The sequence below is a fragment of the Colletotrichum costaricense genome, assembly GCF_030867565.1.
Source record: "Colletotrichum costaricense strain IMI 309622 chromosome Unknown Scaffold_3.1, whole genome shotgun sequence".
NCBI lineage: Eukaryota > Fungi > Ascomycota > Sordariomycetes > Glomerellales > Glomerellaceae > Colletotrichum > Colletotrichum costaricense.
Genome location: NW_026848232.1, coordinates 89,922 through 115,923, shown reverse-complemented (window position 1 = coordinate 115,923; position 26,002 = coordinate 89,922). Strand labels below are relative to the sequence as shown.

At 53.3% G+C, this 26,002-nt stretch overlaps 10 protein-coding genes across 10 annotated transcripts; 6 read left to right on the top strand and 4 right to left on the bottom strand.

Annotated features, from left to right (window-relative positions):
• Window positions 1-232: 232 nt before the first annotated feature.
• Window positions 233-538, top strand: CCOS01_02842 (uncharacterized protein; the record flags this gene model as incomplete). Its single annotated transcript, XM_060451029.1, has 1 exon — window positions 233-538. One exon carries the CDS (start codon window positions 233-235, stop codon window positions 536-538), a length of 306 nt encoding a protein of 101 aa, XP_060317294.1.
• A 1,808-nt stretch (window positions 539-2,346) lies between these two features.
• On the bottom strand, window positions 2,347-3,354 carry CCOS01_02841 (transmembrane protein 167; the record flags this gene model as incomplete). Its single annotated transcript, XM_060451028.1, has 5 exons — window positions 2,347-2,444; window positions 2,508-2,606; window positions 2,669-2,748; window positions 3,184-3,293; window positions 3,352-3,354. 5 exons carry the CDS (start codon window positions 3,352-3,354, stop codon window positions 2,347-2,349), a joined length of 390 nt encoding a protein of 129 aa, XP_060317293.1.
• Window positions 3,355-3,885: 531 nt separating this feature from the next.
• On the top strand, window positions 3,886-4,494 carry CCOS01_02840 (transcription initiation factor IID; the record flags this gene model as incomplete). Its single annotated transcript, XM_060451027.1, has 2 exons — window positions 3,886-3,946; window positions 4,022-4,494. 2 exons carry the CDS (start codon window positions 3,886-3,888, stop codon window positions 4,492-4,494), a joined length of 534 nt encoding a protein of 177 aa, XP_060317292.1.
• Window positions 4,495-6,171: 1,677 nt separating this feature from the next.
• Window positions 6,172-7,602, top strand: CCOS01_02839 (integral membrane protein DUF6; the record flags this gene model as incomplete). The annotated part of the gene is made up of 1 exon (XM_060451026.1): window positions 6,172-7,602. One exon carries the CDS (start codon window positions 6,172-6,174, stop codon window positions 7,600-7,602), a length of 1,431 nt encoding a protein of 476 aa, XP_060317291.1.
• A 1,556-nt stretch (window positions 7,603-9,158) lies between these two features.
• CCOS01_02838 (uncharacterized protein) lies at window positions 9,159-10,806 on the top strand (the record flags this gene model as incomplete). Its single annotated transcript, XM_060451025.1, has 4 exons — window positions 9,159-9,302; window positions 9,362-10,129; window positions 10,193-10,524; window positions 10,674-10,806. 4 exons carry the CDS (start codon window positions 9,159-9,161, stop codon window positions 10,804-10,806), a joined length of 1,377 nt encoding a protein of 458 aa, XP_060317290.1.
• A 1,009-nt stretch (window positions 10,807-11,815) lies between these two features.
• CCOS01_02837 (uncharacterized protein) lies at window positions 11,816-12,028 on the bottom strand (the record flags this gene model as incomplete). Its single annotated transcript, XM_060451024.1, has 1 exon — window positions 11,816-12,028. One exon carries the CDS (start codon window positions 12,026-12,028, stop codon window positions 11,816-11,818), a length of 213 nt encoding a protein of 70 aa, XP_060317289.1.
• A 1,325-nt stretch (window positions 12,029-13,353) lies between these two features.
• CCOS01_02836 (HMG box protein) lies at window positions 13,354-15,560 on the top strand (the record flags this gene model as incomplete). The annotated part of the gene is made up of 2 exons (XM_060451023.1): window positions 13,354-13,651; window positions 13,816-15,560. The coding sequence occupies 2 exons, from the start codon at window positions 13,354-13,356 to the stop codon at window positions 15,558-15,560; spliced, it is 2,043 nt and encodes a 680-aa protein (XP_060317288.1).
• Window positions 15,561-16,346: 786 nt separating this feature from the next.
• On the top strand, window positions 16,347-20,350 carry CCOS01_02835 (CAP-Gly domain-containing protein; the record flags this gene model as incomplete). Its single annotated transcript, XM_060451022.1, has 3 exons — window positions 16,347-16,731; window positions 16,826-16,918; window positions 16,998-20,350. 3 exons carry the CDS (start codon window positions 16,347-16,349, stop codon window positions 20,348-20,350), a joined length of 3,831 nt encoding a protein of 1,276 aa, XP_060317287.1.
• Window positions 20,351-20,631: 281 nt separating this feature from the next.
• CCOS01_02834 (uncharacterized protein) lies at window positions 20,632-21,519 on the bottom strand (the record flags this gene model as incomplete). Its single annotated transcript, XM_060451021.1, has 1 exon — window positions 20,632-21,519. The coding sequence occupies one exon, from the start codon at window positions 21,517-21,519 to the stop codon at window positions 20,632-20,634; it is 888 nt and encodes a 295-aa protein (XP_060317286.1).
• A 966-nt stretch (window positions 21,520-22,485) lies between these two features.
• On the bottom strand, window positions 22,486-25,070 carry CCOS01_02833 (uncharacterized protein; the record flags this gene model as incomplete). Its single annotated transcript, XM_060451020.1, has 6 exons — window positions 22,486-22,593; window positions 22,645-23,426; window positions 23,492-23,777; window positions 23,843-23,890; window positions 23,962-24,129; window positions 24,576-25,070. Coding segments are annotated over 6 exons (1,887 nt in total), but the record flags the coding sequence as incomplete, so codon positions are not given.
• Between the last annotated feature and the right edge of the window lie 932 nt (window positions 25,071-26,002).

The following is a 26,002-nucleotide window of genomic DNA, read 5'->3' as shown; positions in this document are numbered from 1 at the left end:
ACAGAAAACACAGAGTAACATTTCGCCATTCACATTTTGCTCCACCTCTTTTGCTCGTTCTATCATGGATTGTATTATGTGATTGGCATGCTAGATTGTGGATTGTTTGTCTGTCGGCTGTGTCCGCTGCAAGGTTGTATCCGCATAAAGCAAGCAAGTGCCATTGTTGTTGTACGAGAAGAAAAGAAAGATAACGCTGGACCGGTCTTGAGGCAGCCACAATCACAATCACATGCGGATGCCGGGTGATAGCCAATCGGTGAGTTTTGCTTGCATATCGATCCGGGACGTGGATGTATGTCTCCCATGTATGTATCCTTTTCCTTTGGGAGTTTTTGACGGGGTTTTGGTGGTGTTTGTGATTTTGGGTTGTACGTGGTTATGGAGTACATTCCAGACGTCAGTCGGGGCTTGTACGGTGGTTGCGGTACGTTGGGTTTGCAATGATGGGGTTCGGCTGGTAAGTCTACCTCTTTTAGCAGATTCTCTAATGTTAGTATGTGTTCCATGTCATGCTTTGGTGATTATGGAAGAATAGATATATTCTCAAATTGTATTGATTGGTCGTCTTGTCTATGTCCTGTTTGCCCTTCCTTGAATGCCACATGTTGACAAGTGCTCATTCAAGAGGCGTTGTTAGAAATCTGCCACGGATCACTCATGATCTCTAGTTGAAGGGAGATTGTGACGATTGATAGATATTTTGCCAATACAAAATACGTTATTTAGGAATCGAAGCTGACCTTAGCAGATACACTCTCAGTCGAAGTAAACGGAATCAGCTGAATGTCTGAAGCACTGAAAAGGAGAGAAGACGATGAGAGGTCACGATGAATGACAGGAGCAAAAAGGGAGCTTTCGTTCTTCAGCAAGGTAGCGCGGCCGTACAACGAGGGCCTGTTGACCATTCACACTTCCCGACAGCTTTCCCTTACTCGACGGACGACTATTCTGTCCAGTTCCGGAAAGGTCAACCATTCCGCGTTACCGGAGGCCATGAAGAGTTGTGGTTGTGGACTTGTTCTGGATAGCGGTTCAGTCAATGGGTCACGACCTCCACCACGCTCACTCGTGTCTTTTTGCTATTTGCCCTTTCTTTTGCATTCACGAGACGCGGCGACAGAGTTCCCCCTGAAGTCGAGGTTATCTACATGTCTTCTAGCCCTACTTTCATCTCTTGCGTATCGGTGAATAATTCAGAGCCTGACGTTCCAATCGCGGTTCAATGTAGTGAGTATCAAAGAGTCACGTAGAGAATTCCGAGTCGGGAAATGCTGGTTCACTCCAAGATCCTCCAACAGCGGGCCCAGTCATATCGAACTGCTGATCAAAGCTGCAATGCGTGGTTTGGAGGGACTTTTCGTGATATTGCGCGTGTGGCGTCTAACCGTACAAATCCACAAGGCCCCTATCGACGGTTTTCGGTTTCTTTCCTAACCGGTTGCTCGTTACTGGAAGGGACTGAAGACAGAAAAAAGACGTACGAATATTGCCTTCGAGACCTGTCACCAGGCTATCTTGTCGGCTACTATTCTATTACTTTGATATGCCAGTTGTTCTGGCCATCTCTCGAACGTTCATGCAGTCTATGTTGGCACGTGGGGTACTGGAGCCAACACGGTTTCCTGCTCTGGTGACTTGAGCTTTCTCCGGAGAAGAGAAAATTGCCTTGTACTTTTTGGTGCCATTCTTCCCTGTAGATATAGATGAACTCTCTTTTACGTGTGTCGACTTCCGCCCCATGTTCTTTTTTTTTTTTTTTTTTTGGGCGTATGATCCAATAAATTGTCTGCTTCATGACGTCGATTTGGTTAGCACTGCTCTCTGATCTGATGCCAGCAGGTTGATGTATGCATCGATAGCAAGACATTAGTCGCGGGTATGGTGCTCTGTTCCAATGGAAAGACATTGTCTGATGGTGTTCCCATCGCCTCGACTATTTTTGTCTTCGAGGTTGCTTGTTGTTCCAACAAAGGTTCGATCAAAGTAGTATAAGGCGAGGTGGCAGGCGACGCGTGCGATTCGAAGACAAGGATACCAAAGATTAGGACAGACAGGACAAGATTGACACCAGTATTGATGCCGCGGATACGGCTGGTTCAGTCTCGATAGGTAATTCTCAGGCAGCCGTGGCGCTTCGGAAAATATGCGACGGTAGATGAATTTAATTAACTTCAATTTGAGACGATATCATGGACAGATTAAGGCTACAAACCACTAAAGAGTAATTACGTACGGAGATATCGCGACGGGTAAGCTTTTCTGCCTACTTACGTGGCCAGGATTACATGAAACACACTTCAAGATTGAAGTCCGTACAGATTGGTAGCAAAGATGTATGTTTTATTACTTCATATCCAAGTGCTTCTTATCCAGAGACTTTATGTTCTCGATACTAAGATATATCGACGAGTAGTTGACGAAGAGCTTATCGATGGTGGTTTCTCCGGAATATGACTCAGATTTTGTTGCTGCCACAAATCTTACATCTCAGATGCAAAGCTTACGAACCTCGACGACTTTCCAGATCAGGACCGAGAGAAGTCGCCTACTGGGCGACGAGGGACCGTTGAAAGCGTACGAGAAGGCACTGGGCTGCTTCGAAGCTTGTAGTCAGAGACAAACCGTCGGTTTTAGAACCCTGAAAGTCATGCGTGGCACAGCCTACAAATGTACATGACGTCTAGATCAACGCCAGTGTCGGAACCGCAGTTGCCGTCGACGGTGGCGGAATTTCTTGCATTATTTCTACTGTCGCCGGACAGTACCCATATACTACTGATATCGTTATGCGGGTCTCATTGACCGTAGCCATATCCTCTTTCTTACGCCTGGCGCTGGCATCCATCTAACAAAGCAATGTTTCATTTCCCAGACCAACTCCAAACCATTTAACAAGTCTTTTCGTACCCCCATCGAGAGGGGTTCCGCTCGCGCGCATTCATACAAGGAGGGGTTGAGTGTTTAGTTGATGAGCATGGAGACCTATCGTTACCCAGTTAGAATCGCAGAGGAGAGTAGTTGGGGGAGGGAGAGACTTGCCGCCATGACGACACAGCATAAGCTGATGTATGGACTTAACCGTTCGCCAACTCTTGCGAATTTCCAAAATATGCCCATGATACTGTCGAAACATGTTAGCAAACATGTTCCTACACGTGTGCGTGCCATTGGTGATCCTACCCGTCCTTGTTCCGGTCCATGATGGCGGGCATGAGCTGGTGCGCGTATGCGCATGTGCAAATGAGAAGGAGAATGACGAGGAGGAGCGACTGGAAGTTGAATAGGGCGGTCTGTGTCTGGGTTAGTACGACTATGGTATACTGAGCATGATCGCGGAGCTTGACATACCATATTTGCAAGTTTAGTCCCTCTTTGAGAGTGAGTTGGCGGCTTGAACGGGGAATTTTGCGTATATGGACAACCTAGCTTGACGGTCGCGATACAGGTGGCCTAGGGGTGCAGTTGTCTTCAGCCTCTCCTCGGTGGACAAGGTGGCCTGGAGAGTTTGTGCCACATGTGGCCTGAGCTTGGAGCTCTGCATCAGCCACGTTTGGATGTCGAAGCGCCACCCCCACAGCCAGCAGGGGTGCTGGACAAGGCCCAGAACCTGAGGCTCAGGAAGGTGCCTTATCTTATCGCAACCCTGCAAGCTGAGGTGCCTTCTGTTCTGTGCCGTGAAGTCTGTCACTCAATCCCAAGCACCTACCTACCTACCTACCTACCTAACTCTCAGCTCTCCACGACGACTCTACCCTAGCAATCCGGACACTGAACCTACGCGCATCACGAAAGAGCCCTTTCGAATCCGTCCAGAGCGAATACAAAGAAAATCAGAAACATCTTGCCCTTCACGATCGGATAATCAGGAACTACCTGTCCATCATGGAGCCTCGCGCCCGCGCCGCCAAAAATGTTGGCAAAATGAACTTCAGCCACAACGAGCGTATGTTCCTGCCTCTGTAGAACTCAGCGAAACCAGTCGCCGGGAAATCAAACTAATAAAGCTCGCATTCTGCAGTGGCTCAACTACTATACGCCCACGGCGACGTAAGGAATCCGCTCCCCGAAACGATTCGCGTGCTCGACGAGATCGTAACCGAGTTCATCCAAGGCATGGCCTTCGAGGCGACGCGCGCAGCCAACTACGCGGGAAGGCAGAAGGTCAAATACGAGGACTTTGAATTCGCGTTCCGCAAGAACGACGCCTTTCTCGGAAAGGTCCAGGAGGTCTTTGAGAAGAAGGGCGAGATCGAGTCGGCCAAGAAGATTTTCACAAAGGACGACGAGGCGGTGCTCATGAAGGACGCCGCGGACCAGGAGCACGGCAAGAAGGATAAGGCTGCCAACGGTACGGGCGAGGCTTCGAGTGCGGCGGACGCGGCGGTGAAGCAAGAGGAGGAGCTGGGCGAGGCCGACGACGACGCTGATGCCGAAAGTGAGGTCGCGGGACGACCGTCGAAAAGGGTCAGATTGGACGGGGACGGGAAGTGAGTTAACTTCGGGTAATACGGGTGGAAAGTACGGCCATTTGGGCTCCTTTTTTTTTTTTTTTTTGGGATGAGGCATAGCATTAGGCGTTTGTTGGATGGTGGTCTTGGGGTATTGGCTTTGATATCATCCTTACAAGGGGGGTCTGGCTTAGGAGGGGTCAAAAAGCATCATATTCACAATAGTCAAATGGACATTCATCAATTTTTGGAAGACTTACTGCGAAAGGCAGTTGATTTCTCCTAGGGATAGCAACTGAGTTTCGGAGACTAGCCGAAGTCTGGTAGATATGAGCCAGGTACCCATGCATGTTGACCGATATCTTGTCTAACGACCAAGCATCAAGGGCTTTCAGTCGGATCATGTAGGATCATCTATTTACATATGCTATGTATTGCTGTGACCGAGTTGAGAGAAAGTCATTTGACAAGGCCATCGAAGTCTGGTCGAATAAGACCACCTCTTGGAATTGTATTGCTTTGGACTTTCGATCTACAGCTTAGCAGAGACAGTACTGAAAAGTCGATACGAAAATCATCAAGGTTCAGCCGCTTGCATATTTCGACATGCATTCGAACGGCTTAAACTTTAAAGTTTACAAGCAACCAGAAACACGGGTTTCTGGCATCTGCCCGAGTCATCCAACCCCATTTGCTCCGAATCGGTGCCGGGTCCGCCGCTGTCGGTGTTTGTGCGAGTGGATCCGCGCCGAGAAAGTGGGCTGGTTCAGCCCCCCGGCAAACGACATCCGGCGCATTTCTCAGTGCCTTCCTTCTCTGGCAAAACCTGGGAACATGGTGTGGTTGCGATATCGGGGGGGGGGGGGGGCAAATTCCCTAATCAGTCTACAGGTGACACCCAGCGATGATCATACTGTTTCTGTTTTCTCGGTGTCGGCGGCGCATCAGCGGAACAAAAGGGCGCCCTTGCCAGCGGGTTGACGCCGGGCTAGCGGTAGCGGGGGGTTGGTTGGTTAGTTTCTATCGAATCCTCTGGGCGTTTCTCAAGTGGGTTGGTTCATGACCATTCGATGCTGGGGGATTCCCACTCTGCCCACAGCTCTTTTCCCTCCTCTAGCAAATCCGCATTGCTGCATTCGCCAACACTGACTTGACTGACACACTTGGAGGGATTTCAGAGGGGGTCATCTTCTCACGCATCTGCCACTAACACCCAGTAAAGAGAAGACGGGCACGACGGGATGCATGGGTGGGAGACCTGATGGTGGGCTATGCAGGCACGCCAGGCAGCATGTGCCTACGCCGCCGCACGCAATCAACCAACACATTTTGCACATCGATACTCCTCCGCTCCCACCTCCGCCCCCGTCTCCGCCCTGGTGAGGAACTATCCCGAGTGACTGACTGAGTAACTGACAACCAGGGCCCCATACACTACTTTACTCCAGCCTCCCCACTTCCGATGAACGATGGGGAATCCTTTTGGTTTCTGCACCTTTTGTCTTTCCCTGTGACTACACCCCGCTTCAATGCATGGTCGAAAATTTCTGTCTATCTCTGTTCAAGTGAAGATTTCATTCTTAAACACGCTATTTTGAATATCGAGTGAGCTGGCCGAGATCACTTCTCGCACCGGAGATATAGCCTACTTACGTACGCCAGCCCTACTGCTTCACTCTCCATGGCTTTGGACCTATAGACATGACATCACCTAGCCGCCATGTCCGAACAGAAGCAGAACCATGATAACCTATTCGTTCCTCGAAACACCGAGGCCAAGTTGAGGTCTGATGGAGAACCAGAACACACTGATGAAGCCAGTCAGAGGTTATCAATAGACAGCAAGATGTCCTGGTCACAAGACCATGGGAAGGGACTCTCAGCCCTACCAGATCCAGATTCGTTCCGCAGATTCTCCACGAGCCCGTTCCAGAATGGGAGGACGTCACCGTTACCAGGGGCAGAGTACCCTCCAACAGTATTACAGAGTTCTCAAAAGAATACGAAACTGGCGGCGTTCTGGCAGACCAACAAAGGCGTCGTCTTGGTGGCATTATCACAACTATTCGGTGCTCTGATGAATCTCACAGCAAGGCTCCTCGAGCTCGAAGGCGAAGGAATGCACCCACTCCAGGTGCTCTTCGCCCGGCAAAGCGTCACGATGGTCTGTTGCTGCCTCTACATGTACTACATGAAGACGCCCGACTTCCCCTTTGGAAAGAAGGAAATCAGATGGCTTCTCGTTGCCAGAGGCGTGACGGGCTTCTTCGGCATCTTTGGCATGTGGTACTCGATGATGTATCTCCCCCTCGCCGAGGCCACCGTCATAACTTTCCTGGCCCCCAGCGTCGCCGGCTACGTGTGCTATCTCGCCCTCCGCGAACCGTTTACCAGAAACGAGCAGATCGGCACCGTCATCGCCTTCTTCGGCGTCGTCCTCATCGCCCACCCGACCTCGCTCTTCTCCGGGGACTCGACGTCCACGGCCGCCGCCACCGCGCCGGAAACCCCGGGCCCGAATAATGGGACGATGACTTCGACGCTGCCGGGACTGAACCACCAGGCTACGACGGCGGAGCGGCTAATGGCCATCGGGGTTGCGATAGTGGGTGTGTTCGGCGCCGCCGGAGCATTCACGACAATCCGGTGGATCGGGAAGAGGGCGCACCCGCTCATCTCGGTGAACTACTTTGCGACGTGGTGCACCATCGTCTGCACCGTCGTGCTCACCACCGCGCCCATGCTCGAGATCGGACAACCCGCCCTGCGATGGGGTCTACCACAGACGGGACGGCAGTGGCTCTTCCTCGTGCTGCTGGGCGTGTTCGGGTTCGTGATGCAGTTCCTCCTCACGGCGGGGCTCGGCACGGATCGGTCGAATAGGGCGAACGCCATGGTGTATACGCACATGCTCTTCGCGGCAGGGTTCGACCGGTTCATCTTTGGCAACGTCATGGGGTGGATGAGCCTTGCGGGCTGCGGGCTGATCATCGGAAGTGCGCTTTGGGTGGTGCTGACGAAGAGAGCATCGGCGCCCAAGAGGGAGGCGGATGTGGAGGTTGCCAACGTGCGGGATACGGAGGCTGTGCCGATGTTGGCTGATATGGATGGTGGAAGGGACGAAGATTTTGAGCTTCAGAGAGTGAGGTGATGATGTTTCACGGCTTACGATGTATGATGTTTGGATCTAAGCCAATAAGATGAAGAAAAGGGACTCGAGAATTAGAGATACTGGCCAGGCCAACTGGCCTGCGGCATTTGATAGACGCCCACAAAAACGCGTCTTGGGTAAATTGTACCGATATCCTTTACGGAGCAAGGTATTAGACATTGGCACTTCACAGAATATGAGTCCTTAACATGCAGTGCTTACTGATTGCCCATATCGGCAAAGAGTTCAGATCTCCCCCGAGAATAGAATGAATGATGGAGCAGGAGACTTCAAGGTATGTGGCAGCGAAGCTCTGGACTAAGAGAGAATACAGGTAGAGCACAAGCTGGACAACACTCTGCTCAATCCTATCTCACCACGCAATCGATCGAAAGAGCCTATCGAAGGACATTTGTGCTTGTGGTCTGGAGTCGGTAATTAGATTGCTTCATGAGCTCGGGCGAAGGGGCAGACCCTCTGCCCTGAGAAAGTAGCTTGCCAGAGCCAGATCTCAGGACATCGTGTGTTTGTAATACAGCCTAATTCACCGAGAACTCAATTCATCTGTCACGGGAAGCCGAACTTCGGCGATCATCTCCGAGCATCGTCGATGGGCCTTTCACTCGACCGAGACCTTGGTTTCCCACGAACGACGTCACAGGGGATTCTTTAGGGGACTTTCGAGAAAAGGCACCGAAACGTGTCGCCAAGCCAAGGGGGTGACACTGACGGCTTACGCATCCAAGGGGTGACTTCAGGATTCCAGCACGGCGGAACGCTGTTTGTAGACGGATTACACTGGTGGAGAGGGTCTCAGTGAGACAACAGTCTCAACATTCCCGAACGCGGGAGCAAAACTGTGATTGAAATTAGCATTTGAGTCAATTTGACCTGAGCACATGGGGTTTGACGTTCCCGATCGCACATCATGGTCCGATGAGAATTTCTTCGCTTTATGAGAGACATGTTGTGCAAAGTCAAATATTTTCCCTTCTACAGCATATTTGAAAAGTACCAGCCGCTGTTGAGGGTTGGAGCGTTTGGCGAAATAAGAAGAAGCTGCTTCTGTCCGTGTATTGCGTGTTGATCCACCATTTGTGTACAGCATTTGGTACGGTGGCCGGTCCTTTACTCAATCATTTTGTTGTCATAAATTGTGAAACAAATTTGCATAGTTTCCTAAGCATCAGATCAATATGAAATTCTAAAATATTGGTCAAGTGCGTGAGAACAAGCTGAAATGATCTGGGTGAAGTTGAATGAGGCGCAAACGGGAAGCTATCCACAGGTCACGTGTGGGGCAGCCGATTCCTAATGTGGAAGTCGGCGCCTGCACTGTGCACCTGGAAGTTTGCAGGGATAGACTGAGGCGCGTCGCCCCGAAATCTTTTGGAGCTTCATCCAATTCTGTCTGTCACCAACCACCCACCCCCAAGGCCAACGATCCATCACGACCGCGACATATTTGCTGACACTCCGATCAATTTTCCCATACACGATTGAATTGTTGATACCACACGAATTGACCGCCGGCAACCGACGCTTCCGCCGCGAAGATGGTCCAAATCAGCGAGGTTAAGGGAAACAGTCGCGAGAACCGCACGGCTGCCCACACCCACATCAAGGGACTGGGATTGAAGCAGGATGGCACAGCAGAGAAGCAAGCCGCTGGCTTCGTCGGCCAGTCGACGGCAAGAGAGGTGCGCTGATGATTGATGGCCACAACCTCATACCAAGGCAATCACTAACTTCGCGACAGGCAGCTGGTGTTGTAGTTGACCTTATCAAAGCACACAAGATGGCCGGCCGCGGCGTTCTGCTGGCTGGTGGACCCGGTACAGGAAAGACGGCTCTCGCTCTCGCCGTCAGTCAAGAACTCGGAACCAAGATCCCCTTCTGCCCGATTGTCGGCAGCGAAATTTACTCGACAGAGGTGAAGAAGACGGAGATGTTGATGGAGAACTTCCGCCGGGCCATCGGCTTGAAGGTTCGGGAAACGAAGGAAGTGTATGAAGGCGAGGTTACGGAGCTTACGCCTGAAGAAGCCGAGAACCCTCTGGGCGGATACGGCAAAACCATCAGCACACTTCTGATCGGCCTGAAGAGCGCAAAGGGACAGAAGAAATTGCGTCTGGATCCCAGCATATACGAGGCCATCCAGAAGGAAAGGGTTTCAGTGGGAGATGTCGTCTACATCGAGGCGAACACCGGCGCTTGCAAGCGCGTGGGAAGATCAGATGCCTATGCGACCGAGTTCGACCTCGAGGCCGAAGAATACGTCCCCATTCCCAAGGGCGAGGTGCACAAGAAGAAGGAAATCGTGCAGGATGTGACGCTACACGACCTCGATGTTGCCAACGCGCGGCCCCAGGGTGGTCAAGACATCATGAGCATGATGGGCCAGCTGATGAAGCCCAAGATGACTGAGATCACGGACAAGCTGCGCGGAGAGATCAACAAGGTGGTGAGCAAGTACATTGATCAGGGTGTTGCGGAGCTCGTGCCGGGTGTGCTCTTCATCGACGAGGTAAGAAATCTTTGAATGTCTGGCGTAGTTGATAGGGAATCGTGGGTTAATCATTTATGACAGGCACACATGCTCGATGTCGAGTGTTTCACGTACCTGAACCGGGCTCTGGAGTCCCCCATTGCCCCGATTGTCATTCTGGCATCAAACAGAGGAATGGCCACGCTTCGCGGCACGGATGATATTGTCGCGGCGCACGGCATTCCGGCAGACTTCTTGACTCGCATGCTCATCATTCCAACCACGCCGTACCAGGCCGATGAGATCAAGCGTATTGTTCGCATCAGGGCCACCACCGAGGGTGTGCCTATTACCGACGCTGCCCTGGACAAGATCGCGGAGCATGGCGTCCGCATCAGCTTGCGGTACTGCCTGCAGCTGTTGACACCCGCCAGGTGAGTCTACGGTGAACCAAACCATGACAACATTGCCCTGTTTCCCACCGCCTTTGCTTCATCCCTAAAGCCATTCCCCCATCCCCTCTCTGTTGTGGACCATGGATCGACCGGCTAGTGTGAGACAAGTGAGCTAACCCCAATGAAAGCATTCTTTCCAAGGCAAACGGCCGCAGCCAAATCGACGTCCAGGACGTGGCCGAGTGCGAAGACCTCTTTTTGGATTCGCGGCGCAGCGCCAGTCTCTTGAGCAGCGAAAGCGGCAAAGGATACATTTCGTGAGACGAGTGCAAGAGGTGATGGTTGGACGATACGCGAGGAGAAGTCATAGAGCCCATGTCGGCTTCTTTCTCGAATGAAGGATGGCGGCGGCGTTGTAAAAAAGAACTTGTTACAATTATCGAGACCAACAGGTATTCCATGGAGTTGTTCTTTGACATGAAATATTCATCTGGGAGAGAGGACCAGTCATCTGTCGACAAGCGGTCTGGGGGACTCGACTGTATGTGTTTGAATCGGAGTACGAGTGTGGTTAGACGACATGGCGCACGCCTTGGAACTGTGAGCAAAGGCATTGAATCCTTTTCACGTTATCCCACTTGGCTTGACTGGGCATCCGGAGGTTTGGATTGTGAAGAAGAGAGCGCGCTGTTTGCAAAACAAAACGACTGTCAAGCTTTCCAGATGAGGAAAAAATAGAACCGCCCATCCCGACAGTGTTGAGACATTACAGGCCGCGAACCATAAAAACGCAAGTTTAACGAGAGACAACCCACGCACCGCCAATGCCAGTGCCAATGCCAGTGCCATTCTTTCCTAACAATAACTAGATGGAAAATGTCCTTCACCGCGTCTTGTCTTTTTTCCTGGCTGCTCTCCCAGAGTTCCCGTTCTGAACCCCGGCTCCCCCTCCCATCCGCCCGTACTTTTGCGTCTGTCATCAGAGACATCACCAACGCCAAACGCATTGTGTCCTGCCGATCAAATTTTAAAATTTCTAGTATCCAACAGACAGAAGAATGAAGCAGAGGAATTTCCTCATGGGCCCAGCTTATCCGCCCTTTCCCTTCTTTTCATCACGTGGGAGATGTGTCCAACCAACCTAGCCTAATTTCGGCCGGGGGTTGAGTGAGGAGAGGGAGGGGGGCAGACTTCTTTACATTGTCTTTGTTCCTTTACCGGGGCGGGCTTATGATTGAACATTCCAACCGGGGAACACAGCGCTCTCGTCCTCTCTGTGCATTCATTCCTTTACTGCCGCCTTTAATCTTCTGCCCCCGGTACACAGTCCTCATTCTGATCCTGGCCACACCCATCCAAGGGTCATTGTTTCTGACGTCCACCCCCAGCCCATGAGTCTGCAGTCGGTCTGCGGCTTCTTTTGAAGAGAGGGACTGGTTGGCAAAGCAGGGGGGGGGGGGGGCAAGGAGGAAGAGCCCAGTCGCGGCGGCAGAGACAGCGGCTGCTGCATTAGTAGCAGCAGCAACACATGCGGGATGGGCATTGTAGATGGTCTGGGCTTGACTGCATTGCTGATGACATGAAAGGAAAGAAATGCCTAAAATAACATGGGGGGGATGAGAAATCCAGACTGCTTTGAGCAGCACATAGCCTTCCTCGTCTTTCATCCAACCAGGGTAAACCTCTACCTATCCTCACCAAACAAGACTTGAAGTTGAATGTGGAGGGATATTCTTCAAAGTCGCGTCTCCGTGTCTCGTTGTTGTTCATACCTTTGAGTCATTATTCATCTTTTTGCGTCCTCGTCTAGGTCGCTTTTGCTACCGCCGCATCCTTTCCCGCCTTCTACGGCTCCATCTTCGGACTTGGGGACCCGAAACTTGCCTATTTCTTGTTCTCAAGGTCTGAGGGCAAGAAAGGCATTTACCCATTTCTTGGCCCATACTCTGTCTCCCCGTCTCCAACGCTCTATGCGAACGGAACGCCTGGGCGAGTCCTAAAGAAGAGAGAGACAGACATAGACGACGCGGGCACCGGTCACCACAGGGCAAACGCTTCTTCACAAAGAATCCCATTTCCCTCATCTGCAACAACCTTGGGTCTCCGGTACATTCCCGAGACACATTTCCCACCCCCCAAAGGATCAACATCTCTCTCTCTCTCTTGCGAGCTTACCCTTTTTACTTCTTTTCCGTTTCCTGACTTCAGTTCGTCCATCCTTCCCGCCTCTCCCTTTGCTCACCACTCAGATCCATCTCCTTCCCTGCTCAGAGCCGTCGGTCAACCGTCGTCGTTGACGCTGGTCGCTGTTCGTCGCTGTCGTCTCGACGACATCGTACCAACCGCCCTGCCTACCCTGATGTTCTTTCTTCCCCATAATGGCCACCTCCATCTTTGAACATAAAGTCATTGAGTTAGACAGTCATTGTCTGCTCGGTTTCTGCTGAATGAGAAGTCGTCGTCTCGATATCACAAAGGAGAAGGGGAAAAAGGTCGGAACGAACAATCGGCCATCGAACAAAAGTGATCTCGGCCCCGTCTCGTCTCGTTCCAACTTACCGATATACTGCTTCGCCTGTCTCTCGCACGTCTGTCAAATCATTGCTGCCTTTCCTGCTCGCCCAAGTCCACAACTACACGGATTCGCCAACACTCTTCGAACCCTAACTCAACCCTAGCATCCCGTCGTGTCTCTCACCATTGACAACGTACATACACCCCCTGTCTCTTCTGCTTCTTCAAACGCCCCCCTTTCCGAAGCATGGTGTAAGTCCAAACGTCTCATAGCTTCGAACGCCTCGCCCACTTGTCCCCAGTCCCAACTCGCATCTGTTTGCACACCTCCTGCAAACCCTTACAACCCAAAAGATGACAGATGTGGTCTCTACGCCTCGGCCACGGCGGTCAACCTCTTCCTCTGGTGGCATCTCTGCCCATTCGGCCATGGAACGAAGAGCGAGCCAGGAGACGGACGAGGGACCAAACTCTGCAGGCTCTGCTGGCAGTCGCGCGAGCAGAAAGCGCGTTACGTCCATTGATATCGAGGAAGCGAACACCTCTAAAGTGAGAAACCTCAGCTTGGAGACCAGACCGATGAGTAGCCAGAGCGGCAAGGATACCATCTGTCTCTGCACGCCCGGACTCAAGATCCCAAGGCCTCGCAACCGTGAGTCGCACATTTCCCACTCTTCGTCCCACATCGTCGGTCGACACATATTCGTCACAGGCCTGATCTGAGACCGGCCTCGGGGGACTCTTCTTTGTTGGACGATCCAAACAGACTGCTGGACACTTGTGTAATGCCCGTTGACTGACGTTGTTCTTTGACAGCCTTCATACTGTATAGACAACACCACCAGGCTACCGTCTCCAGCGAATTCCCAGGCCTTTCCAACCCAGATATATCCAAAATCATAGGACAGCGGTGGAAATCACAGGACCCGCGAGAGAAGGAAATTTGGAGGCAACTTGGAGAAGAGGAGAAGAGACGGCACGCGGAAGACTACCCAGATTACCGCTATCGGCCTCGTCGGGGTAGATCTAGGAGTCAAACAGGATCGTCAGCCTCGACTAATCCAGGACGGTGCCCCAACTGTGGTGGCAGATTCATCGCAACGCCGAGAACGCCGTCAACACCAGCAGGCACACCGACAGTCGCAAAACCAAAAATGCAGCCGCATCACCCGAGCGAGGCTCGCAGCGGGGACAGCGATCACCTTCGGCGTGCTTTACCTGGAGAGAAACAGCCCTACCAACACCAACACAACAACTTGCGGGACGTGGAAGAAGAATACGAACCAATGTCGCCATCCCCCGAGCTCAAACGACGCCGAATCAACCCCTCTACGGGATATTACCAGGCAGTTCCTTCATCCGGTCCATACACAGGCCATCCTCTATCGAGGCAGCCTAGGTCATCGGTGAGTATGCCTCCTACGCCGCCTGTCGCCGGCTACGGGCCTTTGCCCGGTCCATCATCACTCGCGAGGCCCGGGTATAGTAACATGGCGCCCCCTCCTCCACGACCGCCCCATCCGGCGAACGCGGGGCCAAGCCGCGGCCCGGGCTACGATGAGAGTCTTCGACTGCCGCCCCTCCAGACCCAGTCGTCTCCGCCAATCAACAGAGACAACGATATAAGCGACCGCCCGAGTGCACACCCAATGACTGGCATGGGCATCGCAAACCCGAGAGATAGATATGCTCAAAGCCTCGAGGCCATGATCATGACGATTCCTTTCTGGAGCAAGCTGAAAGTCCTGCAAAAGATCAGCCCGACCTTGGCTCCGCCGGGACCGGCCAGTCCTGAAATCGAGATTCGCGGCGCAGTCGTTGCCGTTGAAGGGGCTGATCCTAGACAGCTAGAGCAGGTGGGAACGGCAGTGCATCGGTCTCTCCTCGGCTTGAGCGAGATTGATCTGAAGACGTGGAGCGAGGGGCCGAGTAGGCCGTTGTCTGGCCTGTCGGCCGAAGATGACGCAAGGATGAACGACACGGCCTCTGCTGGCGGCAGCAGCAGGAAGAGCAGCCATTCGCAGCCCAACTTACACGCCTCGGAGCTGTTCTCTAACTATATGGAGAGCATCCTGAAGTGGCATGTGAAGTCGCGAGAGATCATCAAACACGTCTCCACTAAGCCGACTTTCGCATCGGATCCGCCTCCGCTCACGAGGCGGGCATCGGAGGGGGAGGGTGTCGGGTCTCGACATAGTTCAATATCGGTACCCAGCAAAACACCAGTTGCGCTGCTCCCCGCGGGATTCAGTTTGACTCTATCAGACAAGTACGCTTGCACATTGCCCATCTATGATTGCTATGCCCCAATCGACCATTGGCAATGGGTATCGACTTTGTGGAGGGGAATCATTGGACCGGACCTTGTCATCTACGTCAAGTCAGTGACTGAGGAGGAAATCACTCACGCAGGTGCAGTTGAGTTCCGAGGCCACGGTGTGATGGTGGTGAGAGTTGCGCATAATAAGCCATTGGACGAGAAGACTGAGCGACGCATCTCTTTTGAGCTGGTGGAGTGGATTCGAGGAGGTAGCTATCAGGAGGGATTCGGGCGAGGTTGAGATGGCTACAAAAGCAGACTTAATAATGTGATGATTTTCAGCGGGATGCGGTGACGGATTTCCTTCTTTTCGGATTGAGACACACTATTGATTTTTCTTGACATAGCGTAGGCGTAGATAGGCAACCAAAATACTGAGCAAACGTATTGAGTCGATTATTAGACAGCGCGTGCTTCGAGTGAGTGCATCTGAACGCCCAAATAGGTCAAACGATATCTCCCTGCGTTGTGTCGAGAGCCGATCTGCTACGCCCTGACTACTTTATAGAGTGATGCATTTCATGGGCGTTTTGCTGAAGGGAATGAGACAATGTCGCTGTGTATTTCTTTGAAGCGCGTTTGCTTTGTGTTTGAGGCAGCATTGTTGTCGTCTACTACCCGTGTCTTCTTAGTAAGGCCTTATGATGGATGTCGGTCACTTGTACACAGTACTGGTGTATGAAGTTATCCATTAGGAAGTCTCGCTTAAGCTCATAGCAGAAGACCCTGAGATGCGAGGCAGAAACTAGCCAATCAGGCACTGACTTTGTATTGACATCACCCCTACTAAACCCCTTGTCAGTTTAGTCGCAGGTGCCGCAGCAGCAGCAGCAAGCTCCAAGCTCCAGCGCGTTTATCCGATTGGGACGCGCTCCCAATGGCCCCCTGGGTGACATCCAAACACAACGTAATCTTCCAAGTACACACCACTCATCACGACGGGGCCTCAACGACTGGCCTACGCCCCACGATACCGACAGCAATAACGAACATGGTTATCTCCCAGTAGACTCACAACCGCGGAACAATGTCGGAGCTCGCAGTTGGCCAGACGGTACGTCTATCAGACGGCCGGACTGGCATCGTTCGCTTCGCCGGTGGAACGCACTTCGCTAGCGGTGATTGGGTGGGCATTGAGCTTGAGGATGATAGCGGGAAGAACGATGGCAGCGTTCAGGGCGAGCGATACTTTGACTGTGCCCTTGGGCATGGCATGTTTGTGCGCCCGACGACATTGGCCATCATCGCCCAGGCGCCTGCTCCGGCGGCGAAGCCAGCAGCTCGCAGGCCTAGCCGGCCGAGCAGCTTCAATCCTGGCGCTGGGAGGACGACCAGCGACACGGGTTTGACCAAGAGGATGAGTCTGAATGCGCCGAGTCCTAGTCCGGGACCTAAGGTGTCCCGGCCGGGGAGTACATTGAGGGTGAGTGTACAGATACCTGTGTATACCAAGAGCAACGACTCACCATGGATATGTAGTCACCGACCAAGTCACCCACAAAACAGCTCGGATCAGCAACATCGAGTACCGCGCCATCGCGAACTACCACACCGTCCAATACACGTACACCAGCTACAGCTGCCAAAACGCGGCCAAGCGTGGGAACCTCTCGCAGCTCCATGGGACCTCCACCGATACCCGCCAATAGAACCACGAGACAACCCTCGACATCTTCAGCTCCCACACGGCCCACCCCAGGAAGACCTAATAGTGGTCGACTTTCCATCTCTGGACGGACTGCGGGTTCTGCGAGAAGGCCCTCCGCGGACATGGGAGCTGGGAAGAACGCCGACAGCGGCGAAGACGCAGGTGCCACGTCTCCCAACAAAGATGGCGAGACAAGCCCCGTGAGAGCAAGGACAAAGGCTTTGGAGAAGCTCACATCAGGCTCCGCGTCTACAACGCCTACAAGCTCAACAAAACCAGCGACAACCGCCCGTTCTACACCAAATGCCGCCGCTGCGAATAGAGAGATAGAGGACCTCAAGGCCAAGCTGAAAGTGCTTGAGAGAAAGAGATTGGAGGACAGAGAGAAGTTGAAGCAATTGGACCAGGTCCAAGGCGAGCGGGACAGATTCCAGTCGATTATAGAAAAGTTGCAGGCGAAATATCAGCCTCAGCAAAGCGAGAACAATGAGTTGCGAAAACAATTAAAGGAGGCAGAGGAGAGGTTCGAATCCATCGAATCAATGCAGATGGAGCATGAGACCGCCTTGGAGCTGGCCACATTGGACCGTGAGATGGCTGAAGAGACGGCCGAGGTTCTTAAGGTTGAACTTGAGGCTCTGAAGCAGAAGTCGGAAGAGCTTGAGCTCGAAGTGGAAATTCTCCGCGAAGAGAATGCGGAATTCGGCCAGGGTATGTCAGCGGAAGACCGAGCCAGCACCGGATGGCTGCAGATGGAGAGGACGAACGAGCGGCTCCGCGAAGCTCTCCTGCGATTGCGCGACTTGACTCAGCAACAAGAGGAGGAGCTCAAGGACCAAATCAAGACTTTGGAGGATGATCTCCAAGAATTTGGCACCGTTAAGGAGCAGTTTGATGCGGCGAAAGAAAAGTTGGCCCAATCCGAGGCTGCAGTTGAGGATCTTCGGCAACAACTCGATAATGCTTTGGGCGCTGAAGATATGATCGAGGACCTCACTGAGCGTAACATGAGCATGTCTGAGCAAATCGAAGAACTCAAGGCCGTCATCGAAGATCTCGAAAACCTAAAGGAGATCAACGACGAGCTGGAGATCAACCACGTCCAGAACGAAAAGGAGATGCAAGAGGACCTCGACTTCAAGGACAGCGTCATCACGGAGCAGGCGCGACGGGCGGGCGAGCAAGAGGAGGCCCTGGAGGACATGGAATACACCCTGTCCCGCTTCAGAGGACTGGTCACAAGCTTGCAGAGCGACCTCGAGGACATGCGGGCGTCACACGCTGTGACCGAGACGGAATCCGAGCAGCTTAACAGCAAGTCTCGCGCTATGATGGACCTGAACATGAAGCTCCAGATCTCCGCCTCCAAGGCCCAAGTCAAGACGATCGACCTCGAGCTACGACGACTGGAGGCTCAGGAGGCCGAGCAACACTTGGAGATTGTCAAGATGTTCTTGCCTGATACCTACAAGGAGGACCAAGACTCTGTGCTTGCTCTGCTGAGGTTTAGGAGATTGGCCTTCAAGGCCGAGCTCCTGCAGTCGTTCATCAAGGAGCGTGTCAACGGCCAACCTCATCCTGGCCACGAGGACGACGTCTTTGCTGGCTGCGATGCTATTGACAAACTTACATGGGTCGCTTCTATGTGCGAGCGCTTCACTAACGCCATCAGCCACTGCTCGATTGAACAGTTCCAGCGGTTCCAGAATGCCTTGTTTGAGCTGGAGCCAGTGGAGCGGGCGCTGAACGGATGGATCGACGGCTTGCGACGAGATGACCTCAAGGAGCAGAAGTGTGCGGACGAACTCCAGCGCACGATTGCGCTCATGTCCCATCTCGCTGAAGTTCACCTCACCAACGAGCTGCCCGACTTTGCCGAGGACACGTACATGCAGACTGTCGTCATGCAGAGCCATCTTGAGTCTGCCGGAGCCACCTTTGCTGCTTTGCGTGGAATGGTCCAGAGAGTTGTGCCCCCCGAGTCTGAAGACGATGAGATGGCGCAGCACTTTAGCAAGAAATCCGAGTTTGTCGTTGCTCAGACCCGGAGTGCCAAGGTTATTGCTGGAAAGGCTGTGCGGGCCCTGCAAGATCTCAAGTCTCGCTCGCTGGCGTTGCCGCAAGAGACCAAGGAGTCCTTTGAGCAGTGCCAGGATGCCACTCAACAGCTGGCAGCGTTGGCTCGTGAGATTGGCTCCGACTTGCATACGCTCCTACACGAGGAAGGCCGTAACGAGCCCTTTACGTACCGCGAAGTCCAGGATACAATCTCCAAGGCCACCACCAAGGTCACCATGTCGAGCGAGTCCGACCTCTTCTCAACGTACCTGTCTAGGCTTCGTACTCTTACCAGCCAGATCTCAGACCTGGCCGCACTTAGCGCAGATTTGTCCCAGACGCAAGAGTTTGAAGTCAGCCCCGCACCGTGGAAGCTTCGTTCCCAGGAGCTCAAGGCCATCAAGACAATCCCCGTCGATGCGGAGGAGGAGATGCGCCGCCTTAAGGAGGAGCACAACGAAGCCCGCGTGGCGATTGCGCAGCGCGACGAGAATCTGAGCACGGCCAACCTCAAGATTGAGACCCTCGAGTCGAGGATGAAGGATGCTAATGCCAAGGCTTCCCGCATTGAGGATCTCGAGGCGCAGATCGAGGCTGCGAAGCAAAAGGCTGCTAGTCTCAGGGAAGACATTGATAAGCAAGACCGCGAGCTCAAGACACTGGAGACGGACCGCGACAAGTGGAAAAAGATTGCCGGCGACAGCAAGGCTTTTGCGGACGGCGCCGGTGCAGCGGGCGCCAAGGCCGGCCAGGAGCGGGCGGTTGCTACGGCGCGCGAGATGGATGCTCTCAAAAGCGAGATTGCGAGCCTGCAGGCTGCCGTGCGATACCTTCGCGAGGACAACAGGCGCGCCAGGACGACGGAGCAGCACAACTACGACTGGCTGGCGGAGCCGCTCACCAAGTCACCTTCCGTCGTGGAACAGCGCCGCGCCCTCGTCGTGGCGGAGGGCAAGGATGTTCTCAGCGAGCTGGTCAAGTTCACAACGTCGGCCCGCGTATACGACCTTGCTTCCCTGCCGGAGGACAAGCTCGCGTGGAAGCCAGCGCGCAGCACGCCCCAGTACCACGCGGCCAAGCAGAGGGAGGACCTCGCGGCGTGGAACAGCTGGCGGAACTCGGTGCTCAAGAAGTCCGAGGTCGTGCTAGGGCGCAAGGATGGGGCGGCGGCGGAGAAGAGGCAGATGATGAAGAGCGTGGCGGCGAGATTGCAGATTCGTTTGCCGGACGCGGACGGCAAGATGGTGCCCGGCGGCGGGAGGGATGTGCAGATTGTGGGATCGCGCGAGTGGGAGGGGATACAGGGCCGACTGGCGGCAGTATGATTATCATGGAAGCGATGCGATGTGGCAGAAGGACTAGTAGGATGTTAAATACCCCCTGAATCCCAAACTTATTCTTCAAGTCTAGCATGCTTAGATTGGGCTCCCTCAGCCTTTTTCTACGACCTTCCCCTTTGTATCTCCGTGATGTCGTTTTAACTTGGTGACCATTGACCGTTGGCCGTGGTATGTTTTTTCATGATGATGCTTAGAACTCCTTGGATGTGGTCCACCCCTGGTTTCCCATTTGACGACTCTCTTTCTCTTTTCTCTGACAGTCCACTTCAAGCCTTGCCCTTGCCCTTCTTCTTCTTACCAGCCTTCTCCTCAGCACCGCTACCACCACCACCCAAAGCACCGCCCTGAGCCTGCTGCATCAACGCCGCCATCGGGTCCCCGCCCCCCTGCATCTCCTTCATCATATCCTTGAACAAGTTCTCGCTGACGCCGCCGCCCGTCATGGCGGGACTGATATACGGCAACAGCTCGCCCATCTTCCACCCGCGCGGGACGGCGGGCCTAGGCCACGGCTTGCTGGGATCGTGCGCGGGAGCACCCTGCACGCGCGCCTTTAGGGCGGCACTGTCCTCCGCCGTCGGGTTGCGCTTGAGGTGCTCGGCGACGAGGATGTACAGGTGGTGCTTGTTCTTGATCTCCTGACACCCCGCGGGGCGGCTCGCCGCGCTGGCTTTGCCGCCGTCCGGGCCGAGTTGGCCGTTGAAGCGCGTGCGGATCTTGACGCGGCCCGGGTTCGCCCAGTCCTTTGGGTGGAATTTGGCGGGCTCGAAGAGCGTTGGCAGGCGGAGGGCGGCGCAGGCGTTTACGATTTCGCGGGCGATGGGGTTCTCTACGGCAAGGGATTTGGGGACGCGGCGGCCTTCGGCGCGTGTGCGGCGGGCGTCAAAGTAGATTGGGTAGAGGCACTGGAAGTCTGCGTATTGCTTCTGGTCGACGGTCGTTTGGAACTCGGAGGAGCCGCCGCGGGGGCCTGGGCCGCTGGCGGCGGCGGGGGGGATGGTGGAAGGGTTGATTTGCGGTGCGCGTGGTGCTGACGATTTGGGCTCGACGCGGCGCATGATGTCGTTGTCGGCAAAGTCGTCAATGTCGCCCTCGGAGGGGTCTGATGCCTCGAGGTCGCTGTCTTCGACCTCCTCTATGCGTGGGTGCGACATGGTGGTTGTGGTTTGTGTGGGGGGTTGTTGGTGTGGTATTGTCTGGCGGACTATCTGTGATCGCCAGTTCTTGTTTTGTACCCGATTGAGCTCGTGGCTCTCGAGGTATCAGTCGCTTCGGGAGCTTTCGTCGTCGTCGTTGGTGGTGGGTTTGGAGGCCTGGCAGATGTGAGGTGAGGATACAGTTGTGGATTGAAGAGGAGGCTCTCTCTCTCTGCTAATCCACTCTGGGATTTTGGCCGGCAGGTGTGGGGTTGGTTGCAAGACCACGGCTCGTGGTGGGGTTTGGGTTGGAGTGGCGGGGTCCACTATCTCGCTGGGGCTCGGCAGGCAGGCACAGGGCATTACTTCACCTCAGCTCATGGGTAGCTTACAGACGAAGGTATACACGAACACTCGTTTTTCTCTCTGCAAATAACCCGCAGCTTCATGGATGTGGCAAGAGCGATGGCTTTTCGTGAAAACAAAAGAAAAAGTGCCTACGAGGGAATTCGAACTCATGATCTTCAAAAATAAAAGCCACCGGGGGTCAAGATGCTAGCGCGGAGGTCGGGAGTGAGCAGTCGCAACTATAACGCCAACACGTCTCCTCATCCGATGGTGACAATCTGAGCAAATTGCTGACCCATATAGCTAGAGCGTGATGCAATGGTTTTGCAGGGCCAGAAATTCAGGTACGATTGGTCCTCCCTCAAGCGCTACGTGAGCCTCACTGCATGAAGAAAGTATCTGGAAAACAGCTATCCATGTATAGCTATACGAAGCTCATTTGGCAAGCTCAAATTGCCAGTGAGAAAGCTAACCATACAAAAATTAATTCTCAAAAAGCAAACCCAGTACGTTGAGAGACCAGCAGCAGATGAGTTGCGACTTTCTGTGCCACAGCCAATTCCATGTGCCATAGCAAATCCTGTCCCTTTGTCATTTTGTCTCTCCTTCCTTCTAAAATCGGCTTCGAGAAGCCGTTCAGTTTTCGTGAATTTTGGCATTCTTGAACTTTGTGCCAGGTGGATGATCCTCAACTCTGAACTTGCAATACGGGTGGGTGCAGGTGGTTCCAGTCACGCTAGGACACTGCGAGACTTGTTAGTACACCTTCTGCAAGAGTGAAAGGCAAAGACTTACATGATGTCCGTAAATGCAGTTTTCCACGTCACACTCCTGACCGCTGGTGCAGGGGTTGAGACGAGTCAAATGGGCAATGGCGTTAATTTCATCCGGGTTGGGCTTGTATTTGTGTTCGAAGCAGCACTCATCGCCCTTGGCACAAGGACCGCGCAGGTAATGGTTGTTGCACAGCTTGTCCTTACCTGTTCGTTTCTTAATATTGTCCATGGCTGTTGCGTTGATGGGGATAGGGGGATCCAAGCCACGCTCGCCAGGGTTCCATGCCGGTGTTGCCACTTTTGGCTCCGGAGCCTTTCGAGCTGGAACATTGACGGATATTTTAGCCAACGGGGTGGTGATGACAGGCGGCGGGCTAGCCTTAGCGGTGACCCCGGCCCAGGAAGAAGAGGCTGTCGTCGCCAATGTAGCAGGGGGTGAGGTTGGCGAAGCCACCATCACAGGCGAAGATGTTGACGCTCTAGATGGAGCCGGAAAGAAATGTACCGACGCTGGTGCCTGCGCCGAAGATCTGGCGTATGCCTCGGCACGTTCAGCAGCGCGGTCGCCGCTTCTATCAATGAGCTTTTGGTTTCGGAAAAGGCTGGGTAGCGGGTCGAGGATATGAACGTTGGTGTTTTTTAGCTCTCTGACCGTAGCGACGCCCTCAATTAGACTGACTCTTGAGCGAGTATCTGTATCTTGAAGGATTTCATCGAGGAAAGGGGCATAACCAGCATCGTGGGAAATGCCTAGCAAAATCTGTCTGCAGTTGTAATTTCGCAGATGCCAGCGGGTGGCCTCTATGGCAATGTTAGCCCATCTGTCACTACTGCAACATCACCATCTAGTCTCGTGTACAACGCACCTTTGATCTTCGAGTCGGCACGTTCCTTACCGTGACCAACGTCGATGAAATCAAACGAAGCTTTGGCCTGTGTGAAACCCAGAGAAAACTCCCTGAGCTCGGACTCGCTATCGAGGCAGCCATCTCTGCGCATAGCACGTCCAAGACCGGATAGATTGGCGCAGACTTTGGCGACAATTTCAACCTCACCCGACTGGCTGCCAACATACTCGGCAACGGCAGTTCGGAGGGCGTAGGCGGCTTGCTTGCCGCCCTCGATACCTTGTCTGATAAACGATTCTTGGAACTATTGAGAAGGCGCCGAAATTAGCATTACATCGAAAACCCGAGGTGGTAGTCGGGGCTACATACAAGAAGTCCATCTCCATCAATTAGAATCAAGACGTAGGGATTGCGATTCTGCGAGGTTTAGTCACTCTGGAGCTCAAGGGTGGGGAAGAAGCTGCTGGGCAGCAGGCGCCGCTGTCTACCTTCATGTAGCTGTTATCATAATCAAGCTCTTGCAGCATCTGCTGCATCTCTCTTCTGGAAGTGGTAGCATGATCGAGGTCGAGCTTTGCATTGCGCAGCTCCTGCTTGAGTATCTGATTTTCATCGGCATATTGGCCCTGAATTTCTTTGCAGTATATCAAAAGGTCCTGTGGTATCAAACGAGATTAGCGGAATGTAACTTTGGTCAAGGTTCATAACCTTGTTCAGAGGGGCGGTCCCATGTTGGGATGGACGGGAATAGCAGTTCGTCGCGTCTCGTGCAGGTGGATTGAGAGTGGGCTTGGAAAGGTGGCGATGAGGGAAGTAGGGGATCAGCAGCCGAAGCGCGTCAACAATGATAGCTGCAGCGCCAACGCCAAACAGGCGCTGAAGCTAGACGCGGTAGCAAAAGTTGACGACATGCCTCGAAAAGCTCGAGCTCAAGCTCAAGCTGGGGGTGGCTTTGCTGCGGGACCCTGTCGAGCAAGGGACAGGAAGCTTTGGTCTCTCTGCAGACGCAGACCAGCCGTGGAAAGGACGCAGAAGATTCAACAGGGAGAAGGGGTGGGCAGGCAATGGCAAACCATGAGGGAAGTGGAAAACGCAAACATACCTTCATCAACTGGTCGCTGGCGTTCTGGTAACCCTGCAAGTTCTGATACCGAGTGACAAAGTCCATGATCTCTGGCTTATCCAAGGCCATTTTGGTGGATGGTTTTTCTTTCTTAATGCCTGATCCGATGGCCGAAGGCAAGGTGTTGCTCGGCGAGAAAGGAAAAGAATGCAACGGAGATTGGCTACTGGTGCGAAGGTAAGGTGGGAGAACAGGGGCCGAATTGTTGGTGTTGATGCCCAGGTTGTTGGTGTCAAAAGGCGACCGGGTGGTCGTGGTATGAGTGGTGGTGGGCATCTTTTTCTTTTTTTTTCCCCTCCTTCCCTCAGGCAAAGTGAGAGCTGCTTTTTTTTTCTGCCACCAGTCAGATTCAGCGAGCGAAATAAATTGAGAGAGCCCAAGCAGGAAGAAGAGTGAGAAAGGTGAGGCGGACGCTGCAGTCCTTGTGTGCCAAAGGGAAAAGGCAAGAAGTCGCGGCGGTAGTCTCAACTGCTGCACTCTCTATTGGCGCCAGCAGGTGCAGGTGCAGGTACGGTAAGTAGGTGGGTGAGTGAGTGAGTGAGCGAGTGAGTGTTGTGCTTGGACGGGACGTGGATGTGTGGATGACCGTAGTGCTTGTGCTTGGTGCTTGGATAGGTGGTAAAAAAATAAAAAATAAAAATATAGGTAAAAGTACCGTGCCTGCCTCGTGTGCTTGTGATGCTTTGGTGCGATGGCCCAGCCGGATCAGGCAGATAGTGTGCTCTGCTGCAGATGTCGCTGTAGCAAGAAATGCGCCTAGCCAGTACGTAGCAGGTTACGTCTCTTCTGGAAAGCGATTTATGAGAGGTAAGGTAAGGTAACCTTTCGACTAGGCTTGTGTGTGCAATATATGAGAACCGCGTAGGTAGGCAGGTGGTTTGATGATATGAGGAAAAAAATCTTTGTGGCTAAACCCTTTCTTCACATCTAGAGCTTCGTGTGATCTGCAATAAGAACCTCGAGAGCTGTGAAAGGCAAAAAAGCCAAGACAAGTGGATAGGGAACCAAAAGTGTAAGAATCTAGAAAGCAAAATAAGATGCAGCCAAAGAAAAGAGAGACAAGCACTTAGAGACTACCTTAGCGCAGCTCACGTCTCGTCGATCGGCGATGGGATCGATAAGGTTGATAGCTGGACAGGGCTGGAGTTTGGGGGCAGAAGAGGACGTTCAAGATGGTCGGTTCAGGCAAAAAGTCATGGATAATTGAGTAAAGGGAGGTAGTACCTGAGGGCTGAAAAGGTGAGGTGTGACCGACCGGTTGAAGGTGAAGCAGTGCCAAAAAGCCTCTGATGGTGCGTCTTGAGAGAGCGAGTAGAGGCTACGAGGGCAATGTAACGCCAGGCAAGACGATAGACAATGGGGTAGGATCGGGATTCGACTAGACCAGGATTCAGGATGGAGGTTGG